This window comes from Prorops nasuta, unplaced genomic scaffold (assembly GCF_024137725.1).
Source record: "Prorops nasuta isolate Cenicafe-Biocafe unplaced genomic scaffold, Cenicafe_Pnas_1.2 PNAS00007, whole genome shotgun sequence".
Classification (NCBI taxonomy): Eukaryota; Metazoa; Arthropoda; class Insecta; order Hymenoptera; family Bethylidae; genus Prorops; species Prorops nasuta.
The window spans coordinates 2,408,974-2,428,726 of NW_027116804.1; the positions used below are offsets into that span (position 1 = coordinate 2,408,974).

At 31.3% G+C, this 19,753-nt stretch overlaps 4 protein-coding genes and 2 pseudogenes across 4 annotated transcripts; 2 read left to right on the forward strand and 4 right to left on the reverse strand.

Moving 5' to 3' along the window:
- The first annotated feature begins 3,462 nt into the window (after window positions 1-3,462).
- LOC136774846 (uncharacterized) lies at window positions 3,463-4,439 on the forward strand. The gene is made up of 4 exons (XM_066729328.1): window positions 3,463-3,514; window positions 3,607-3,752; window positions 3,834-4,019; window positions 4,107-4,439. Exons 1-4 carry the CDS (start codon window positions 3,463-3,465, stop codon window positions 4,437-4,439), a joined length of 717 nt encoding a protein of 238 aa, XP_066585425.1.
- Window positions 4,440-4,902: 463 nt separating this feature from the next.
- LOC136774847 (putative nuclease HARBI1) lies at window positions 4,903-7,418 on the reverse strand (annotated as a pseudogene).
- A 71-nt stretch (window positions 7,419-7,489) lies between these two features.
- On the reverse strand, window positions 7,490-8,259 carry LOC136774848 (putative nuclease HARBI1). The gene is made up of 3 exons (XM_066729329.1): window positions 8,032-8,259; window positions 7,760-7,956; window positions 7,490-7,664 (listed from the first exon to the last, which is right to left on the reverse strand). The coding sequence occupies exons 1-3, from the start codon at window positions 8,257-8,259 to the stop codon at window positions 7,490-7,492; spliced, it is 600 nt and encodes a 199-aa protein (XP_066585426.1).
- A 3,902-nt stretch (window positions 8,260-12,161) lies between these two features.
- On the reverse strand, window positions 12,162-13,520 carry LOC136774849 (uncharacterized). The gene is made up of 4 exons (XM_066729331.1): window positions 13,330-13,520; window positions 12,897-13,249; window positions 12,396-12,832; window positions 12,162-12,332 (listed from the first exon to the last, which is right to left on the reverse strand). Exons 1-4 carry the CDS (start codon window positions 13,518-13,520, stop codon window positions 12,162-12,164), a joined length of 1,152 nt encoding a protein of 383 aa, XP_066585428.1.
- A 2,909-nt stretch (window positions 13,521-16,429) lies between these two features.
- Window positions 16,430-17,624, forward strand: LOC136774850 (putative nuclease HARBI1; annotated as a pseudogene).
- A 101-nt stretch (window positions 17,625-17,725) lies between these two features.
- On the reverse strand, window positions 17,726-19,185 carry LOC136774851 (uncharacterized). The gene is made up of 3 exons (XM_066729332.1): window positions 19,080-19,185; window positions 18,204-18,939; window positions 17,726-17,759 (listed from the first exon to the last, which is right to left on the reverse strand). The coding sequence occupies exons 1-3, from the start codon at window positions 19,183-19,185 to the stop codon at window positions 17,726-17,728; spliced, it is 876 nt and encodes a 291-aa protein (XP_066585429.1).
- Window positions 19,186-19,753: the final 568 nt, after the last annotated feature.

Below are 19,753 nucleotides of genomic sequence, written 5' to 3' on the forward strand. Positions count from 1 at the left end.
TCTGTACGGCCCAGTCATTTCAATAATTGTGACTTAATGTTATAATAGTGAATGTGTAAGCGATTAGTGCATATACAACAAACTCTTATTGTAAATTGAATAATCTTGTATGACAATGTTTTAATTGCTATTATTTTAAATTAAAGCTAGTTTAATTAACATATTTTTATTTCATCCCTTTCTCAAAATTCTAAACACACATGGTAATTACCTATTCTTGTAGTAGTCATATATTCGTTAAATTACATACAAAATTACAACTGTTTTATATTTGTAAAGCATAGCTGTTTGTTGCAATGATTTTTATTATTCAATGTGAGACAAATCGCATTTTGTTTAGGTAAATGTCTTATTTATCCGCCACATCCTTCCATATCTTATGCGACATTTATTTGGCTCCGTTGCACTATTTTCTTCCAGTCTATATCATATAACATTAATTTTCTAATCATTTATACATACATACAGATCTAACAATACTGCTGATCTGCAATTATTTTTGTAATTGTTGAAATGATTGTTAAACCATTATCTTGTTTAATTTGTAAAATGGACATTTGAATGATGCTATTAAAATTTGGCAACTTTTCTGCGAGATATGTTCTGATAATATTTGTGAAGATAAAGTTCTTTAAAAGGTATATGTATACTGCTGAGTTCATCTTGTTTTCAGCTTTAAATAGTTTTCCAACTACACGCATGGATATCTATTTTGAATATAGAATACATATTTCATTACATCTATTATGATATTGTTAAGATTGATAGAAAGATATCAATTCTTTGAAAATGATATATTATATATCTAGTAACTGGATTAATTAAGGTTTTAGAACAGATAAATTTCACAAACAAATAGGACTAACAAAATATGTATTATATATTGAGGAAGAATATCCAAATGTGAATTATTTGAAGCTAAAAGTAAGATAAATTCAGCAGTATCCTTAAATGTATTGGAGAACAACATCCTCTCAAATTTAAAGAGAAGATATCCTATGGAAGAGATGCCAAACATTATAAGTAAAATAATTCAAGTGTCCATTCTTCAACTTTAATAGAACAATGGTTTACCAATCATCTTGACATTTATAAGATTAATTAGTCAATAGAATAGCTATATCTGAGTGTATATAAAAATAGCAAAAAATTATTGGTATATTTTGAAAACTAAAAGAAAGAACTAACAAGGCAAATAAATGTTACATAAGATATGGAAGGATGTGGCGGATAAATAAGACATTTACCTAAACAAAATGCGATTTGTCTCACATTGAATAATAAAAATCATTGCAACAAACAGCTATGCTTTACAAATATAAAACAGTTGTAATTTTGTATGTAATTTAACGAATATATGACTACTACAAGAATAGATAATTACCATGTGTGTTTAGAATTTTGAGAAAGGGATGAAATAAAAATATGTTAATTAAACTAGCTTTAATTTAAAATAATAGCAATTAAAACATTGTCATACAAGATTATTCAATTTACAATAAGAGTTTGTTGTATATGCACTAATCGCTTACACATTCACTATTATAACATTAAGTCACAATTATTGAAATGACTGGGCCGTACAGAAATGCTTAATGTATTAATACTTTTTCATTTATTGGTCTGTAATTACTTTTTTCCTTAATTGAAAGTCATCATAACCGGATTTCAACTGTAACAAAAAAAAAAAAATAACCACAAAATATTTTCTTAAAAATTCACAATAATTTTCATTTTTTTAATTAATTTATACTCATCTGATATATTTTGTCTTCTCTGTTATTTATTAAAATCCTTCCTTCTTTTCCACAATCGTTTTCCGAAAATATTATTTTTGTTGATGATATAAAATTGAGGGTTAATCGCGCCATTTGACAGCTACGGACAAACTCCCTAGAAATCCCCTCGCCCCTCTGATTCTAACTACACAACGCCGCGACGCAAGATTAATGGCCAAAACACGTCCGAAAGCACTGAGAGCTTATTATACCTAAAACACTATACTTCGTTTCTTCTCTGTGAATCACACTTACTATACATTTTGCGTGGTACACTGTTCAAAACTGAATCATGTACAGGTATAGTTTCTGCTTCCCTATACTATCTTGTAGCAAAAATGCTTCTCGCAAAATTGATTCATGTCCATCTCAACTCCTCTATACTATCTTATAGCAAAAATTTAAAGACAACAGCAGACGAAACGCGACATCGACAAATATGAAGATGACGTTTTGGACTTAGTAAAAGCATTATCCAAAAAGCATATTATTTATGTTGGAAACGTAGGGATGTCGAAAAATGGAATGGAAAATAATGCAAATATGGTGCATATATATAATATTATTGATCAAGTATAAAAGGGAAGAGATCGGATGTAATTTTCAGCCTATAAAGAGAAAAAAGCATCAGATAAGTATCGGGAGCAGTAAATCAAAAGAAAGATTAAAGAATATTTTGCTTTGTTAAATTAATCTTTCTTCTGACTTGCTGCTCCCGATACTTATCTGATGCTTTTTTCTCTATATAGGCTGAAAATTACATCCGATCTCTTCCCTTTTATACTTGATCAATAATATTTTATATACGCACCATATTTGCATTATTTTCCATTCCATTTTTCGACATCCCTACGTTTCCAAAATAAATAATATGCTTTTTGGATAATGCTTTCACTAAGTCCAAAACGTCATCTTCATATTTGTCGATGTCGCGTTTCGTCTGCTGTTGTCTTTAAATTTTTGCTATAAGATAGTATAGAGGAGTTGAGATGGACATGAATCAATTTTGCGAGAAGCATTTTTGCTACAAGATAGTATAGGGAAGCAGAAACTATACCTGTACATGATTCAGTTTTGAACAGTGTATATTCAATTCTCGCCAACAAACTATACAGCGTAGTATCTTCCAACATGGCGGACTTGGCAACGCTGCTCGGGACCTCGCATGAGCAATCTCCCGTTTCATCTCTGGTTTCACTCTGTAATTTAACATGGAAAATGATATACTACACTATAGTTAAAAGCACACACGATTCAATTTCCCACTGTGTACAATGACCGCTATTAATGGCCTGCAAGATTTTTTTGATGCGTTTAGGAACCATACTTCCCAATGGATTTTTCCCCGCCTGGGGGGTTATTCTTGAATTCACTCGACTTTATTCACATTCGAGAATTGTCGGACGATGAATATCGTATACGGATTCGTAATAGTATTCTTGACAGCTATTCGAAATATATCATACGACGAAAGTCGAATGCGATATTTACACAGTGTTGCCGATATTCGTTACAGTTTAATAGCCAATAGAATTAATCATTTTGACACGTACTATACATTCATATGGAGCATATTATATTCCACTTATATATGGACAATTCTATGTGTGACCGTTTATTTAACTTTATTACATACTACATTAGAGCCATTAGAGGGTTTAATATTGAAATTAAAAAAAGAATTATGACCAGTGAAAATAAATATATTAATGAGGAACAAAAGAAGCTGTTAGTGGGTAACGTAGTATTCGTAAATCTTATTCACATATAAATTATTGGAAAACATTTAAAAAATATATGTAGCACTTTTTTTGGTTTATTTCAATAGATTTTATGGAAAAACATCCCGAGTTACAAAGCGGTAAATTTTCAAAAGAGTTTACTCACACAAAAGCAAGAAATTTGTGGGAAGAAATTGCAGCTTTATTAAACCAAATTCCAGGTGCTAATAAGCCATGGGATAAGTGGCGAAAGGTGTGTTAAATATTAGCCTAAATATTGTACCTATTATGCATTTTAAACAAATAAAAAATGTGATAGATATTCTTCTTACAGTCTTGGCATGATATGAAGAGTCAAGCAAAAGTAAAAAGTACTAACATTAAAAATTACGCTAAAGGTACTGGTGGTGGACCAGCTACTACACAAGAACTTAATGAATCGGATAAAAGCATACTTGCTCTTATTAGCTCCACTGCAATAGTAGGTATTGCATCCACGACAGAATCAGCCATAGATTTTGTGAGTTTAACTGTATATCCATACATTACAAGTAGAATATATGTATGATAAACTTTATGAATATTGACAGCAAATTTATATTTTTAGGATTGGAATAATGAAATGGAAACTACAATAAACAATGAAATTTTAGAAGTTATAGAAGACAGAGTACCAAATAAAGACTTGGAAGTTGTAATGCAGAATAAAGCTCCTATCAAAGCAGTGAAGAGAACTTGCAGTAAATACGAAAAATCTATAAAAGATAGCGAACAACTAATACGCATTAGTGAGGAAGATTGTGAAAGCCGTAAGGCATATTATACTAAAAAGTTAAAACTCTATGATTATGAAATATCTCTTAAAGAGCGGGAAGTTGCAGCTAAAGAAAAACTTGTAAATATCTTAAAGATTTTTGTGCAGCATAAACTCGAAGAATAGTTGAAGTTTTTGGATTTTAAATATTTTTCTTTTAATTCTAAAATTACATTAAGGGATATGTTATTATCAATATATTGACAGGATAGTTTACTGAATTTGTACTTAAATTCCTAACCAGTTTGAAGATTTATATTTTGTTTTTGTTTGTCATGCATATATATATATATATATATATATATATATTATATGTATTGAATACTTATGTTGCTAGTCGTTACATATTTATATAAGAATAGTATTTTTGGGCTTAACTTGTCGAGATGTGATATTAGAAGTAAATACGTGTAAAAGTAAAAATATTTTATAAGTCTTTTTAAGATGTCTAAAATTTTTATAAGATTGTATTTTGTAATATTAAGAAATGTTACTACTTATATGTAATACTTTCATTTAAGTTTCATATTCTTTTATTTAAAGTATATTACAATTGTTCATACACTAGAGAATGGAATAAAGTAATATATTATGAAAAAAATCTTTGAATAATTCTCATACGTGCTCTTCTTCCAGCTGTCAACTCCGTATTTCTATTGTTTTGTATTTCTCTGTATTCAGCCATATCGTACATTCCAAAATCCAATAATTCATTTTCTTCTTCAAAACTTAAAATTGGTATATTTTCACTTATGCACATATTATGTAGGCAAACGCATGCATTAATTATTTTGGAACAAACGGTAGGATGATAATGTAGGACTCTATGTCGTAATAAACAACGAAATCTAGCTTTTAAAAGTCCATTACATTGTTCAATTAGTGATCTTGTGCTCATTTGTCGTTCGTTATAGCGTTGAATAGCATTACTATTTTCAGTCAACAAAGGTGTCATCATCCAAGGCCTTTGAACATACCCAGAATCACCTAAAAATGACATAGAAAATTATATACTATAATAATGTTGTGACCATGTACTATTTTAAGATAGTACATGTTCACTAAAAAGATATATATATATCTATCTATAGAACATTGAGACATATTATGGTCATATTATCAAGGCCATAATATCATGTCCTATACGCTTGGCCTACCTATCATCGGAAATACCGTATAACGTTCGGTGATTGATAGGTCATAAAGTAAAGTAACGATCGTGGCCCATAAGTCGTATGTTAAATGGGTCTAACGAACTACGGCCTTCCGCGGCTCCCGAATATTCAAGTTGAATTTTCGGAAGAAGTCGGACCTTGGATCTGATTGGTGGTACCAATAGCTTAATCGGCTCCGCCAATTAGATTTAGCATTACGAAAGGTTGGGGATAGGGGACCAACAGCTCGTTGCTGGTGTCTCCCGATTTTTGCGACACTCGTTATCTAGTCCTGAAGAAGATCAGTCGCGATCTTAGCAACTCGGAAATTGAAGACTCGCATCGTAGCAAGTGAAAAGTGTGGAAGCTACTCGACTCCGCTCTACTCGGCTCTGCCCTGCTCTGCTCTACTCTGCTCCGATCTGCTCTGCCCTGCTCTGCTCTGCTCGACGCTGCTCTGCGCTGTCCTGCTCTGCTCTGCCCTGCTCTGCTCTGCTCTGCTCCGATCTGCTCTGCCCTGCTCTGCTCTGCTCGACGCTGCTCTGCGCTGTCCTGCTCTGCCCTGCTCTGCTCTGCTCTGCTCCGATCTGCTCTGCTCCGATCTGCTCTGCTCTGCCCTGCTCGACGCCGCTCCGCTCTGCTCTGCTCTGCTTTATTCTGCTCAGCCGTCGTTCTCCAGCTCCAACGGAAAAGGTTAGCGGGAGTCCCAGCTCCTAGAAATCCTTATATCACGAGTAAACTTCGGAAAACGCGCTTAATAGCCGTGAAATCGTCAAAAACCACGAATTACGAGTTAAACATACTCCCAAAGTGCGTGGATTGGGAATTAGGGACATAAATGAGAAATTGGAACAATAGTCTAATATCGAGAAACTTTGAGATTCGCTAGTAATTCAAGGACACCGTCGTCTTTGGGTTTTCGGATATGAAATGTACATAGTTTTGATCTATAACTTACGTTAAGTCCTTTTATCGTTTACCGTGTATATAATGTCGTATTAAAGTATTGTATTTTCCGAGAAATTGGTTATGCGCTTACAGTATAGTTGATGGGTCGAATTCGGGTATAAAGAGTGACCGGGATATTCGTTCAGTTTCGAATTTCAGTTACGTTTCGTACAGTTCGTCGCGTTTAACCAGGGGTGCATCCCGAGGTCGAATTCTCCCCGAAAGGAGCTACCTCGCTCGATCACCTCGTGGTAATACAGTTCGTTTTCTCGTCAGAAGGAACCCCGGAGGTGAATTCTCCCAGAAAGAGCTACTCCGTTCGGTTCTCTTCGCGAGAGTATAGTTTCGTTTAGTTAAAAGGTCGCAGGAGAAACACCTGCCTTGGGTAGGCCTTTATTTGATTAGTTAGTTGTTTAGTGAAGAAATTCGTTGGATTGATCCCGAGCACTCCGGAAAACCGTTTTCTACGCCATTTCGAGTTATAGTTTTGTAGAATACGAATAACGATCTATGCGCTATGAAGTCTGACAAATACAGCAATGTCTTTTTGGAAATATAGACACTTTATTATCGAATATAGTATGTAGTGATTTGACCCGAACTGCCAAATCCTTTTGCATTTCACGTTTCAGGAACTCACCCACTCTCCGCTTCCGCAATCCTACTCTTATATTCACTGAGCTAGTTGGCATTTTAGTTTGACGAATACAGTATTTTGCAGTCACTACAGTACAGTGGTTCTTTCGGGAACCTGGCGCCCAACTTACGTTACAGATTTTGATTTAGTTACAGCTTACGAATATCTTAGGGTCAGCCAAAATTTTTGTAGTGTAGCAATGTAAATTAATAGTTATTTTAATACATATATCTATAGTGTTTTAACGTTTACCGAGCAAAGCGAATTTATAACCTCTTGTGTAAATATTTTACATTAGTAGTTTTACATTGCTGTTATTCCAGATAAAAGAATCATGTGTACTACCAGGATACCGAGCATTAACATTTAAAATTCGCAGATCGGTGTCACATATCTAAAATTGAACCTATATATTACCAAATTTAGTGAAATAGTTATTAAAAAGATATAGATTTCCTAATTACTAATTGAACATTAATGGAGTGGTATCCCTTTCTATTCACATAAATGTGTTCTGGATTTAATTCATCACTTTTTGGAGGTGCAATAATCGCCACGTGTGTACAATCAATGCATCCAATTGCTTCAGGGAAACGATGCCTTACCCAAAATCTTTAAATATATATATATATTAAGAAATTTAAAAATATAATTATTTTAAATGTTACCTAATATTCCTAGTAAATCTATAGTGAAATGAATTATACTTATTACGAAGCTCCGTCAGTTTTTCAATGTTATTTGGAAAATGTACCCATTCACTAAAAATTTCTGGCAAGTTTAAAATATTAATGACTTCATGAATACACCGGCTAACCGATGACTGACTTATTGCCATATTAATATTATTCCCAACACACATTTGGTAACTTCCTGATGTAAGAAACCGTAATGCAGTAAGTACCTAAAAGATTTGAAGTGTTTAATATTTGCTCAAAAGAACTATTCAAATTATTGCTATTATGATGTACTAATTTACTTTTACTTTGGTATCTAATGATGAAGATCTACTTTGTTGAGAAGAATTTTGCTCAATTATATCACATAAGCGAAATGTACATTTCTTATTAAGTCTGAATAATTTTATAAATTTTTCCTCACTGAGTCCATCAAATGCATCTATTCTTTCATGAAAACGTGGACCATTATTACAGTTTTCTAAATCTTCTAGTCTCAACCTTATTGCGTGTGTTAAGGCAAAATCCATATTTAACAGGTAGATTTAATATTTTTCTTTTATAAAATCTGCAAAAAATTTAAAATAATATTTAATATAAAATAGAAACAAGAAAAACGTTAAGTTTATTTAGGTTATTATACTATATTTTACACACTATAAAATACATCTGCTTATTAAATATATATAAACATTTTGATGCTTATTTTATTTAACTAATTTCTGTACTTAAATGATTGTCTTCTATAGATAACAAGACTAAAAATTTAAAATACATATGAAATCATAAGTATAGTTCGTGCAACACTTATTGTATCATGTATTTTTGTCGAATGCGAAAATTCTATTTCGTGTACTTAAACCCCATTCGAGATAAATCCTTCGAAAAACTCTGCATACGAGAGAGTGTGTAGTATACGGAATGTGTTCAAGAATACTATTTCAGTTTGAAATCAATATATCGTATACGACATCTAGTGCCATCTTTTCAAGAATAACCCCCCTGTAGCGCAGGCGGTAAGGTTGCCGTTTATCATGCGGTGGGCTCGTGTTCGAGTCTTGGTGAAGATTAAGATTTTTTCATTTTTGTTTCATTACAAAGAATTTTTTTTTTAATAACCGTTAACTTATTGGACTCAATAATAAATAAAAAATGCATTTGTTAACAAATTAATATAAAAACATTGAGTTTATTTTACCTCAACTCATTTGTTATAATAAAACGCATTTTTTGTATTTATTACCAAATCTAATTAATTAATGGCTACATTTGACCAGCTTATCAAAATTAAAAATCAATTTAGGAAAAGCATTTTTATTTTATTTATTCACTTATACCATAAGTACATCAGCTCTCAGATAGATCAAAGCTGTCACTACTCCTTATTTCTTTATTACACTTTATTTTTCCGTATAATAAACATTTGTCTTCGTTCACGCCGTTCACGGTGACAGGCTGTGAATATAATATATATAATTTTTGATATATTACGTTCTGCATTTAAGATGGCTACTGACGTATTTCCGCTGGCAGTATACTTTGTGCAGTCTGCATTCCTTATATCAAAATTCACTTACTATAGAGCGTAGTACTATTCAAGATGGCGGACTTGGCAACCTTGGTATGTACTACGGTAGTACCGAAAGTACTACACTTGGCAACCTTGGTCCAGGCGGGGAAAAATCCATGAGGAAGTATGGTTCCTAAACGCATCAAAAAAATCTTGCAGGCCATTAGTGGCGGTCATTTTCAGTTTTGAACAGTGGATGTTTACGTTTAGTAATCGGATTGTGATTAGGTCTGTTTTTGTTGCCTCACCCGTTACACTCCGAAACCCTAGTAATTTTTAGGGAGTGTATTTTGAGCATAGAAAGTGTAGCTTTGTAAGGGCGGAAACACACGAATCGACGTAAGTGAATCAGTGGACGTAACATGAACTTAGTTGAAGGCACACGAAAACTTAAGCATCAACGGACTTATTGCAGCGGAAAAATATTGTCCATCTAGCGCACTGACTCACATTAAAATTAAATTAATTTCTAGTATACGTACAATCTATATTGTAAGTAATATTTCAATAAAAAAGTATAAAATAAGTATTTAATTTATTTATGGTTTTACATATGCTATAACACAATAAAACATTATGATCACTACAATTTCTCATTTTAGGTTACAGATTGAAAAATACAGAATATATTGTTATTTTAAAATATGACAATTAAAATTATTGACTTGGGAAAAATACATTCTATTAGACCAAAATGCTAGGATTTCTGCCAAATGAATACTGTGAAGAATTTGTGCAAAACATATTGATTATTGCATTTTAACTTTGCAGAATGTGTTTCTTCAACAAGAGTTGTTTTTAATATCAGCATATCGGCATATCTGGCAAACTAGGAAAAACTTTTGTATAATAGCATCGAACTTGTTGGTTTATGTCAATTTTCCATATGCTTGTGTATGCCAGCATCTGCACTTTTTCCTTTTCCCTAGGTGCTTAAAACGGTATCGTCAGTTACAATTGTAATTAATATTTCTTAATTTCTTTGCACAGCTAAACATTGTTTATAAAAAGTTTCTTAATTTACACTGTATACAAAAGTGATTGCACTTTTTGAAATGTCAATTTGATAATTTTTATGTAACATTGTTATCTAATATCTATATTTTCCTTATTTTGATTTAAAATTTATAGAGATATGGATCACACAGACTATTGCAGCTATTATTACGATGATAATGATGATCCTGATGAGCCTATAGTAAGTAACGACGTTGTCGAGCATAATAATATTGTAAAAGATGGTGATGAGCTCCTAATAGACTTATACAAAGAAAGATCTTTTTTGTACGATAAACAAAATAGAAATTTTAAAGATATAATTATGAAAACTAATGCATGGACAGAAATATCTAGGATAATGACTGATATGCAGAAAGGTTATTATATCAATTATAAATTAGACTAGAGATTACGTATTTCAGTTGTTTCATATATTATTTTATTACAAGCATTAATAACAATGCTTCTGTAGTATCTTCTTTTAATTTTAGATGGTATGTATACTCCTGAATATTGCCAAAAGAGGTGCAAGTCTCTTCGGGAGCAATATAATAAAGAAAAAAGAAGAGTTTTGAAAGATTGTAAAAGTGGAAGCGGAACACTTAAGCGTAGTTCCTTTCGTTACTTGGCTCATCTTTCATTTTTGGATAAAGTAGTAAAAGGAAGAAGGTAAAATAGTTTTTTTAAAATTGTAAATATATATTTTGATTAAATTTTTTTTAGAACCTACACAAATTCTGAAATCCCGAGTTTTAATATGAATATTGATAAAAATAATGAACTTTGTGATATGGAATCTGATATTCTGAATACAGACAAAGATAAAGAAAATGAAACCTTAAGTAAGCCGAATGTTGAAAACAATTATTTGTTAAACAAGGGACATATTCCAAACAGAATGAAGAAACGCGAAATAGAGAAAACGAAAACTCTGGAAAATACATTGTTACAAATGGGTCAAGCAATGTCATCCTACATGGAAAATAAGAGAACTGAAACATGCAATGTTGATGATGCTTTTCTACAGTATTTAAAATTGCAATTTGATTCTTTCTCCGAGAAAGAAAAACTGCTTAGAAAGAAGATGATAATGGATGCGTTGATATCACCAATTTCAGAAAATATTTAAATTATAATACTTCTTTCTTTACGTTACAGAGTATTAATAATTCATTTGAAATTTACTATTTTTTTTCTTTACGCATACTTAGTATTTATTATACCAAATAAGACTAGAGCTACAATGAATGCAATGTGATAACAATATACACACCTATAGTACAAAAGCGATCTATGCACTAATGTGTACTTTTTTTTAATCGTCATGCATTTTTCTTTAATGGAAGTTCATATTCTTATTTATTCGACGTATTTTTATTTTGAGAAGAATACAAGGATCTCAAGGGTGATGTGCATTTATTATAAGAAATTATACATTTTTCGTAAGATTCTATATTTTTCGAATGGAAGATTATATTTTTATTTATTCGATATAATTTTTACTTTAAAAATTGTTTTATATTGAATATCTAACATGCTGTACTTACATGATTATTAATGGTTAATATAAATTCAAATAAACCAATGGTATTAAAACTTAATTTATTCTGCTATATTCATTTTTCACCTCAATTGATCTTTTAATACAACACTTTTTTTAATTTATGAAAATACAGTGGAACACAATCATTGGTTAAAACTAACTTTAAAAATATATTATTGAAAAATGTTTTCATTACTAATAAGTATTGTGTGTTATATTAAAAATTTATTAATCAAAATTTTTCTTTGATTAGGATTGATTGCTTAAAAATTATGTGACAAAAAGGAAAGTAGTTACAAATTTTCAATATGTTTTTTTATTCATTTATCCATATAAGTACCTCTTTTAACATACTCATCTTGCCATTCCACCTGACCCTCTTTAGATTTAAAAAACAGTTTTAAATTAGTTCTTTGTCTTTCACCAGACAATACATGAATTTCATTTAATATTTGAAAGTTTCCATTAGGAACTGTCATCCAGGGTGGATTCTAAAATATGTACAAAATAATTAATAATTTTGTACACCTATTATAATTGATTTTATTACTTACTTGATCCAGTGGGTAACTTGACTCATTACTGACGTTAATACTGTAACGTTTAACTCCCATTTTTTGCTCCTCTTTTAAGACATAATTATGTAAACACACTGATGCGTTTACAATTAAATCTGCAGTTTCCGGAAGAACTGTAATGGCAGTATGAAGGATTTTCCATTTATTAGACAGAATGCCAAAAGCGCTTTCTACTGTACGCCGGGCTCGTGAAACTCTGTAATTAAAAATTTTCTCGTCGTACGTAAGATTCTGTTTTGAATAAGGCTTCATCACTCTAGGCGATAGTTTAAAAGCATCATCTGCTACAAAATAATACCACGTTTTCAACTGGCTGTTAGGAAGACATATTTCTTCATGTGGTAAATGGAGTTGTTCATTTTGCAAATTAATCCCTATATTCGATTTACTAAAAACACCTGCATCATTCATACCTGTAAATTATATAAATTCACGTTTCTACAATTTTGCCTGACACATTGAATTATTATTGCTTACCCCCAAATGCTCCTATATCTACTAAGGTGAACCTATATAAATGATCGGCAACAGCCATCAAAATGATGCTAAAATACTTCTTGTAGTTGAAGTATAAACTTCCTGAATTAGGTGGGGCGCGTATACGAATGTGCTTTCCATCAATGGAACCCACACAATTCGGTAGATTCCATTTTTCCCAAAAACCGTCGGCACATTTTTTCCAATCATCTTCACTGGGTGCAAAGAGATACTTTGGTTGTAAACATTGTATTATTACTGTACAAACCTCTTTAACAATTTTTCGTACGGTCGACTCACCGACTCTAAAAGCTAGAGCAATAGTGTTAGGTGAATTACCAGTAGCAAGATATCTAGAAACATATTTTTAAAAACAATATATTGAAATATCTTATATATATATGCATTATAATATATACAAATATAGACATACCTTATAGCAATTAATAATTTGAATTCAGGAGAAAATGCTCGCCAATTACATTTTTGCAAATGCACTTCAGTTATTTTCAATAATTTTTTAAAATGAACTAAAGTCATTCTGGTATAACGGTAGAAGCCGTCTGGATTTTCCTTTAGTTCAGCGAACAGATTATTATAGTCCCCTTTTGCAACTCTTTTCATGTTTATTGGGCTAATCAGCCATCTTCTATGGATCCATCTTTTCTGTTTCGTTTTTCTTAAATACAAAATCCCCAATGCTGACCAAAAAGTCATTAAAAAGAAAAGAATACTGTCCTCATTACACAAACTACTGCAATTATCCATATCGGTATAAAATTAATTTCTCAGTGAAAAAACTAATAATATTACAAACAACTCTTGTTGAAGAAGCACATTCTGCAAAGTTAAAATGCAATAATCAATATGTTTTGCACAAATTCTTCACAGTATTCATTTGGCAGAAATCCTAGCATTTTGGTCTAATAGAATGTATATTTCCCAAGTCAATAATTTTAATTGTCATATTTTAAAATAACAATACATTCTGTATTTTTCAATTTGTAACCTAAAACGAGAAATTGTAGTGATCATAATGTTTTATTGTGTTATAGCATATGTAAAACCATAAATAAATTAAATTCTTATTTTATACTTTTTTATTGAAATATTACTTACAATATAGATTGTACGTATACTAGAAATTAATTTAATTTTAATGTGAGTCAGTGCGCTAGATGGACAATATTTTTCCGCTGCAATATGTCCGTTGATGCTTAAGTTTTCGTGTGCCTTCAACTAAGTTCATGTTACGTCCACTGATTCACTTACGTCGATTCGTGTGTTTTCGCCCTAAAGGAAACAACGAAAGAATACATACAATGAGTGTAAGAGGCAGTGTTGCCAGAAAGTAGACCGTCGGTCTACAGAATTTCCCCCTCCACTTACCACCACAGATGCAGGCTCGTTTGCGTGAGGCATCCTCGCTTCTACCGCTGCTCGATGGTCACGAACACAAGTAGAAGCGTCCGTACATGTGTCGACTGGCTTCGCTCGCTCTCGCCTATCCTCGGATTAAAAAGAGAGCGGAGATACTTTCTCGGACCTCTCTGTCTTTCTCGCTGTTAGCGTCTAGCAGAAGTTCGAGGCAAAATCTTTCCGCTTCGCTTTGCCGAAAATCTACGAATATTTTATGTTATTTACATTTGCAGCCTAATGCCTTTATACATGTTTTTCAGCATTTTATATAAGCATTGACTTATTTAAATCAATAATAAATTAAGGAAATGCGTATTTGATATATAATAATTATTTTAACTACAATTTCATCGTTATATTTCGCTTATTTCCATAAAATCTGCATTTCATTAATTTATTATTGATTTTAGTAAGTCAATGGTCATTAAAAAAAAATTTAATCTTAAAAAAAAAAAAAGTAATCGGCAGGAATCGAACCCGGATCCACGAATCGCCACGCGGTTACCTTACCGCCTAGACCACAAAGCTTCTTCGGTGCACCGTAGGCAGAAAGTCTTCTTAAGGACTTGAAATCTTCTTTTGAACCGTATAAATAATCGAGCAACCGACAGCTTTATTCATTATTATTCTGTCATAATGGTACAAAAATTAAAGAATAATTATATATTGAATAGTTTTCAAAAGCTGTTCCAATAGCCAAGAACGAAGATAAATATAATAAACGCTCGTAGTTTCCGTCCTTGGCTATTGGAACAGCTTTTGAAAACTATTCAATATTTAATTATTCTTTAATTTTTGTACCATTATGACAGAATAATAATGAATAAAGCTGTCGGTTGCTCGTTTATTTATACGGTGCAAAAGAAGATTTCATGTCCTTAAGAAGACTTTCTGCCTACCGTGCACCGAAGAAGCTTTGTGGTCTAGGCGGTAAGGTAACCGCGTGGCGATTCGTGGATCCGGGTTCGATTCCTGCCGATTACTTTTTTTTTTTTAAAATTAAATTTTTTTTTAATGACCATTGACTTACGAAAATCAATAATAAATTAATGAAATGCAGCTTTTACGGAAATAAGCGAAATATAACGATGAAATTGTAGTTAAAATAATTATTATATATCAAATACGCATTTCCTTAATTTATTATTGATTTAAATAAGTCAATGCTTATATAAAATGCTGAAAAACATGTATAAAGGCATTAGGCTGCAAATGTAAATAACATAAAATATTCGTAGATTTTCGGCAAAGCGAAGCGGAAAGATTTTGCCTCGAACTTCTGCTAGACGCTAACAGCGAGAAAGACAGAGAGGTCCGAGAAAGTATCTCCGCTCTCTCTTTAATCTGAGGATAGGCGAGAGCGAGCGAAGCCAGTCGACACATGTACGGACGCTTCTACTTGTGTTCGTGACCATCGAGCAGCGGTAGAAGCGGGGATGGCTCACGCAAGCGAGCCTGCATCTGTGGTGGTAAGTGGAGGGGGAAATTCTGTAGACCGACGGTCTACTTTCTGGCAACACTGGTAAGAGGGTATCATAGCTCATGGAGTGTTAAGACATTTGTGGAAAGGACTAATTAAAGTATTTCTATTAATTGCAAAAATGACAATGTCAATAATCGCGAGTATTTTGTCAGATTGCATCAGCGATGATGATGAAGATTCAACGAAAATATTCCCAAAACTTTCGCCGCCTGTTACAATAGATTTAAATGGTAATTTTAATTATAATTATTCTTATTGGTACTAAGTTGCCCAAATTTTGTTGCAATGAGAAAAACTGTTTCACCATTAAATTCACAAATTACAAGAAACTGTAAGGAAATATAAGTCTTTTTATTTAACAATAATTTAAAAACAATAGTTGTTATGAATGCTAAAAAAGCTTTTAGGATCTAATCAAGTATCAAGTTTTATTGGTTTAATTTAAATTGAATAATATTAAACACTTTTTGCAAGCCCTATTTGCTATTGCAAGTTTTATTATGTTTTAGCATGTACAAATTAACAAATCATATCCACTGTAGTGCATTACAGTATTCAACGGACCACACATTTTAAAGTTATTAATTATATTGATAATGTAGTACATTTATATAATGAAGCTGATTTTATAATGCATTTTCGTTTGTCACGCAATTTAACATACGACCTAATATCCAAATTTGAAGTCAGTACAATATTTTCATCACTTCAAGGTATGTACTCAAATAATTTATAATTACATCAAATATAAATTAAATACAACTAAACTTTTATTAGCATTTATATACTTATATACTAATTTTACAGAGCACGCAGGGTATCTACCAATTAATGCAGAAAAGCATTTATTAACCTACTTGTGGTTTCTTGGGCATGAGGCATCCTCTTACCGTGATGTTGCAGATCGCTTTGGAATCTCTATAAGCTGCTTATATTTGATAATAAGTAGAGTAACCGATTGTCTACTAGAAAATGCAAATAATGTCATACGATTTCCTACTGAGGAAGAAAAAAGAATAACAAGCAATATTTTCTTCAAGAAAAAAAATTTCCTGGTGTAATAGGTATGTAATCTAATTATTTTAAATATATTCTTATGAGAATTCAATTTCTAATTTCGGTTTAACTTTTTACACAATCAGGGGCCATAGATGGTATGCACATCAGATTAGATAGACCTAATGAAGATGCAGAATCATATATTAATAGAAAACAAAGTTATTCTATTCATATGCAAGGAGTAGTAAATAAAAACAAAAAATTTATTGATGTTTTAGTAGGGTATCCCGGATCAGTACATGATGCGAGGGTATTTCGTGAATCTCCAGTTAATGACTGCTTACAAGAACTATGTACAGGTAACATTTGTATTGAAATCTATAAAAACATTATAAGATATATTAATCGTCCAATATTTTTCAGATGGTTCATATTTATTAGGTGACAGTGCTTATCCACTTATTCCTGAATTAATTGTTCCGTACAGAGACAATGGTCACTTAACACGAGCACAAATTAATTTTAATAAAATGTTAAGTTCTTGCCGAATTGTCGTAGAAAATGCGTTTAACTTATTGAAACAAAGGTTTAGACAATTATACCATTTAAAATTAAAAAATATAGAAAGAATGGTAAAAATTATACATGCTGCTTGTGTACTACACAACTCAGCAAATAATGATGACGTTGCGCTCTTTGAGCCACTGCCTGATAATGTTTATTCGGATGTTTCAGAACACAGCATCGATTTTGTAGAAAATCACAGAACTGCAAGTGAAACTGCACGAAATTTAAGAGATGAACTTTGTAGACAATTATTAAGGTGAAGATAAAGTTTACTGGGAAAATAAATCTATATATATATATATATATATATATATAGATTTGAGTTATACAAAATAGGTATTTATTTTAATAAAGCCTTAGGTTAATAAAATCTTAAATCAAAACTGTACATAATACTGTTTTAAAATATGAAATAAATGGTTTATAAAATTACATTTTAACTTAACAGTTTTCTTTTACAAATTCTTTAACAATATTATTGCTTTAAAATTATAAAATAGCTTGTAACAAAAACCACCATATCTTAAGATTCTATATAAGACAGCATTGCAGTAAACGTTTTTGTTTTCAATGTTTGCTTTTACATAATAATATAACCTAAAATATATTTGACATATTTATTTCTGCATTATTATCTCATTGGGCATGCTACTAATTACTACAAAAAATTCTATACTAAATATAACTAATACTAATGATTTTAATTATTATTATTTTTTAAAATATGAACGATAGTTTTTAATAAATCATTTTTCTCTTTTCTTTGTTCTCTTATTTCTTTTAATTTTTCTTCTTCAACATTCTTAATTTCTTTTTGCAAAATGTTTATATTTGTATACTCTTGTAAAATATTTTGCTGAATTTCTATAATTGGTTTTTTATCATTCTTTGATTCTTCAATATATTGGTCAATTGTATTTTGAAACCTATTTAAATATTCAACTGTTTTTCTCTTTCTTGGATTTTTCTTTGCCGTTTCAGGTTGATTGGAATTATTTGATGAACTTGGTATTTCATTTAATAATCGTATATCAACGTCTTCTTCCTCATTTTCTAATTGACCTAATCCCATAGTTTCTGTACTACTATTTTCTTTGCTTTTAGGCTGTAAAAATAAGCCATTTCTTCCTGATATTGCTGTAGGAAATATGTTATGCTTGTTTTGAAATATTTCTGTCATTTCAGCTTCAAAACTACATGTCATCCTTCCTCTCCCAGTTTTTCTGTTATTATTTACAATATTTTTATATGCTCTTTCTAGAGTTTTAAACTTATTCTCCACCTGTAAGGGGGTTACATTATAATTATGTGTATTCATATCCGCAGCAATTATTTTCCACAAAACTTTATAGCTTTTCAATTTCCTTTCTAATACTAATTTCCTTTTAGTTTTGTATAAATCTAAAAACAATTTTGTGTTTTCTTCAGTCCATGAAAAATGATCTATGCTCTTTATGCATTCTGAATCAATTGATTTTTTTAAATTGATTATGACCTTGTGTCCATTAACTTCACATATAATATTTTCATTATTAAAATCTATATCTGCGTATTTTATTTGAAATGAAACACCATCTATAAAATACCAATTTATATTTCTACAAAAGTTTTATTCAAATCTTAATTATTAAAACTATATATATTATTAATAATGTTTATTAACTGTATACAAGGCGTGAAAACAATATAACACTATTTTTTTCTATTATATTTACCTTCTGTAAAGCATTTAATATTTCCATTATCTTCGATGATAAAACAATTATTTTCATCTTTATTTAAATATCCATTTGTTGGTTTTATTCTCCCGGGGTTCGCCATGTTTAGTTACACTCGTCACCTTACTGAAAAGCAGGTGTGGAAAGTGTAGCTCTCGAACTACCTACACTTGCAACGAAAACAGTCGGTTCTGACATCACTTCCGACAACTCGAACAATTTTCTCTACATTTTACACAAAAGTGTAGAAAGTGCGGGCAACAAAAACAGACCTATTATTTCGGATTGGACAGCAGTGATACCACTGCCACACGCGAAAGAGAAAAATCCCTAGGATGATCCTGCGTGTCTTTGGCGGACAGGATTAATCCGGACTGGATTGAATTGAGCCGATTGAACTCATAATGGAGAAATTGAGGATGCTAAGATATAAAGACGAAAAGTGGGTTTAAATTTAAAATGTTGTAAGTACAATTTTTATTAAACAATATTAATTGTTGCGTAGCCAAAGAAGTAATTTTACTTCACTCTTTGCAGGATAAATCTAATGTAGTAAGAGAATACGTATATAAGAATCTGGAAGAAAGCTGCGTAAGTAAATTCTTATTCCCGATACAACTACTCCATTAGATGAAAGTAATTCTCTTTTTAATGCAGGTTACATATAAAAG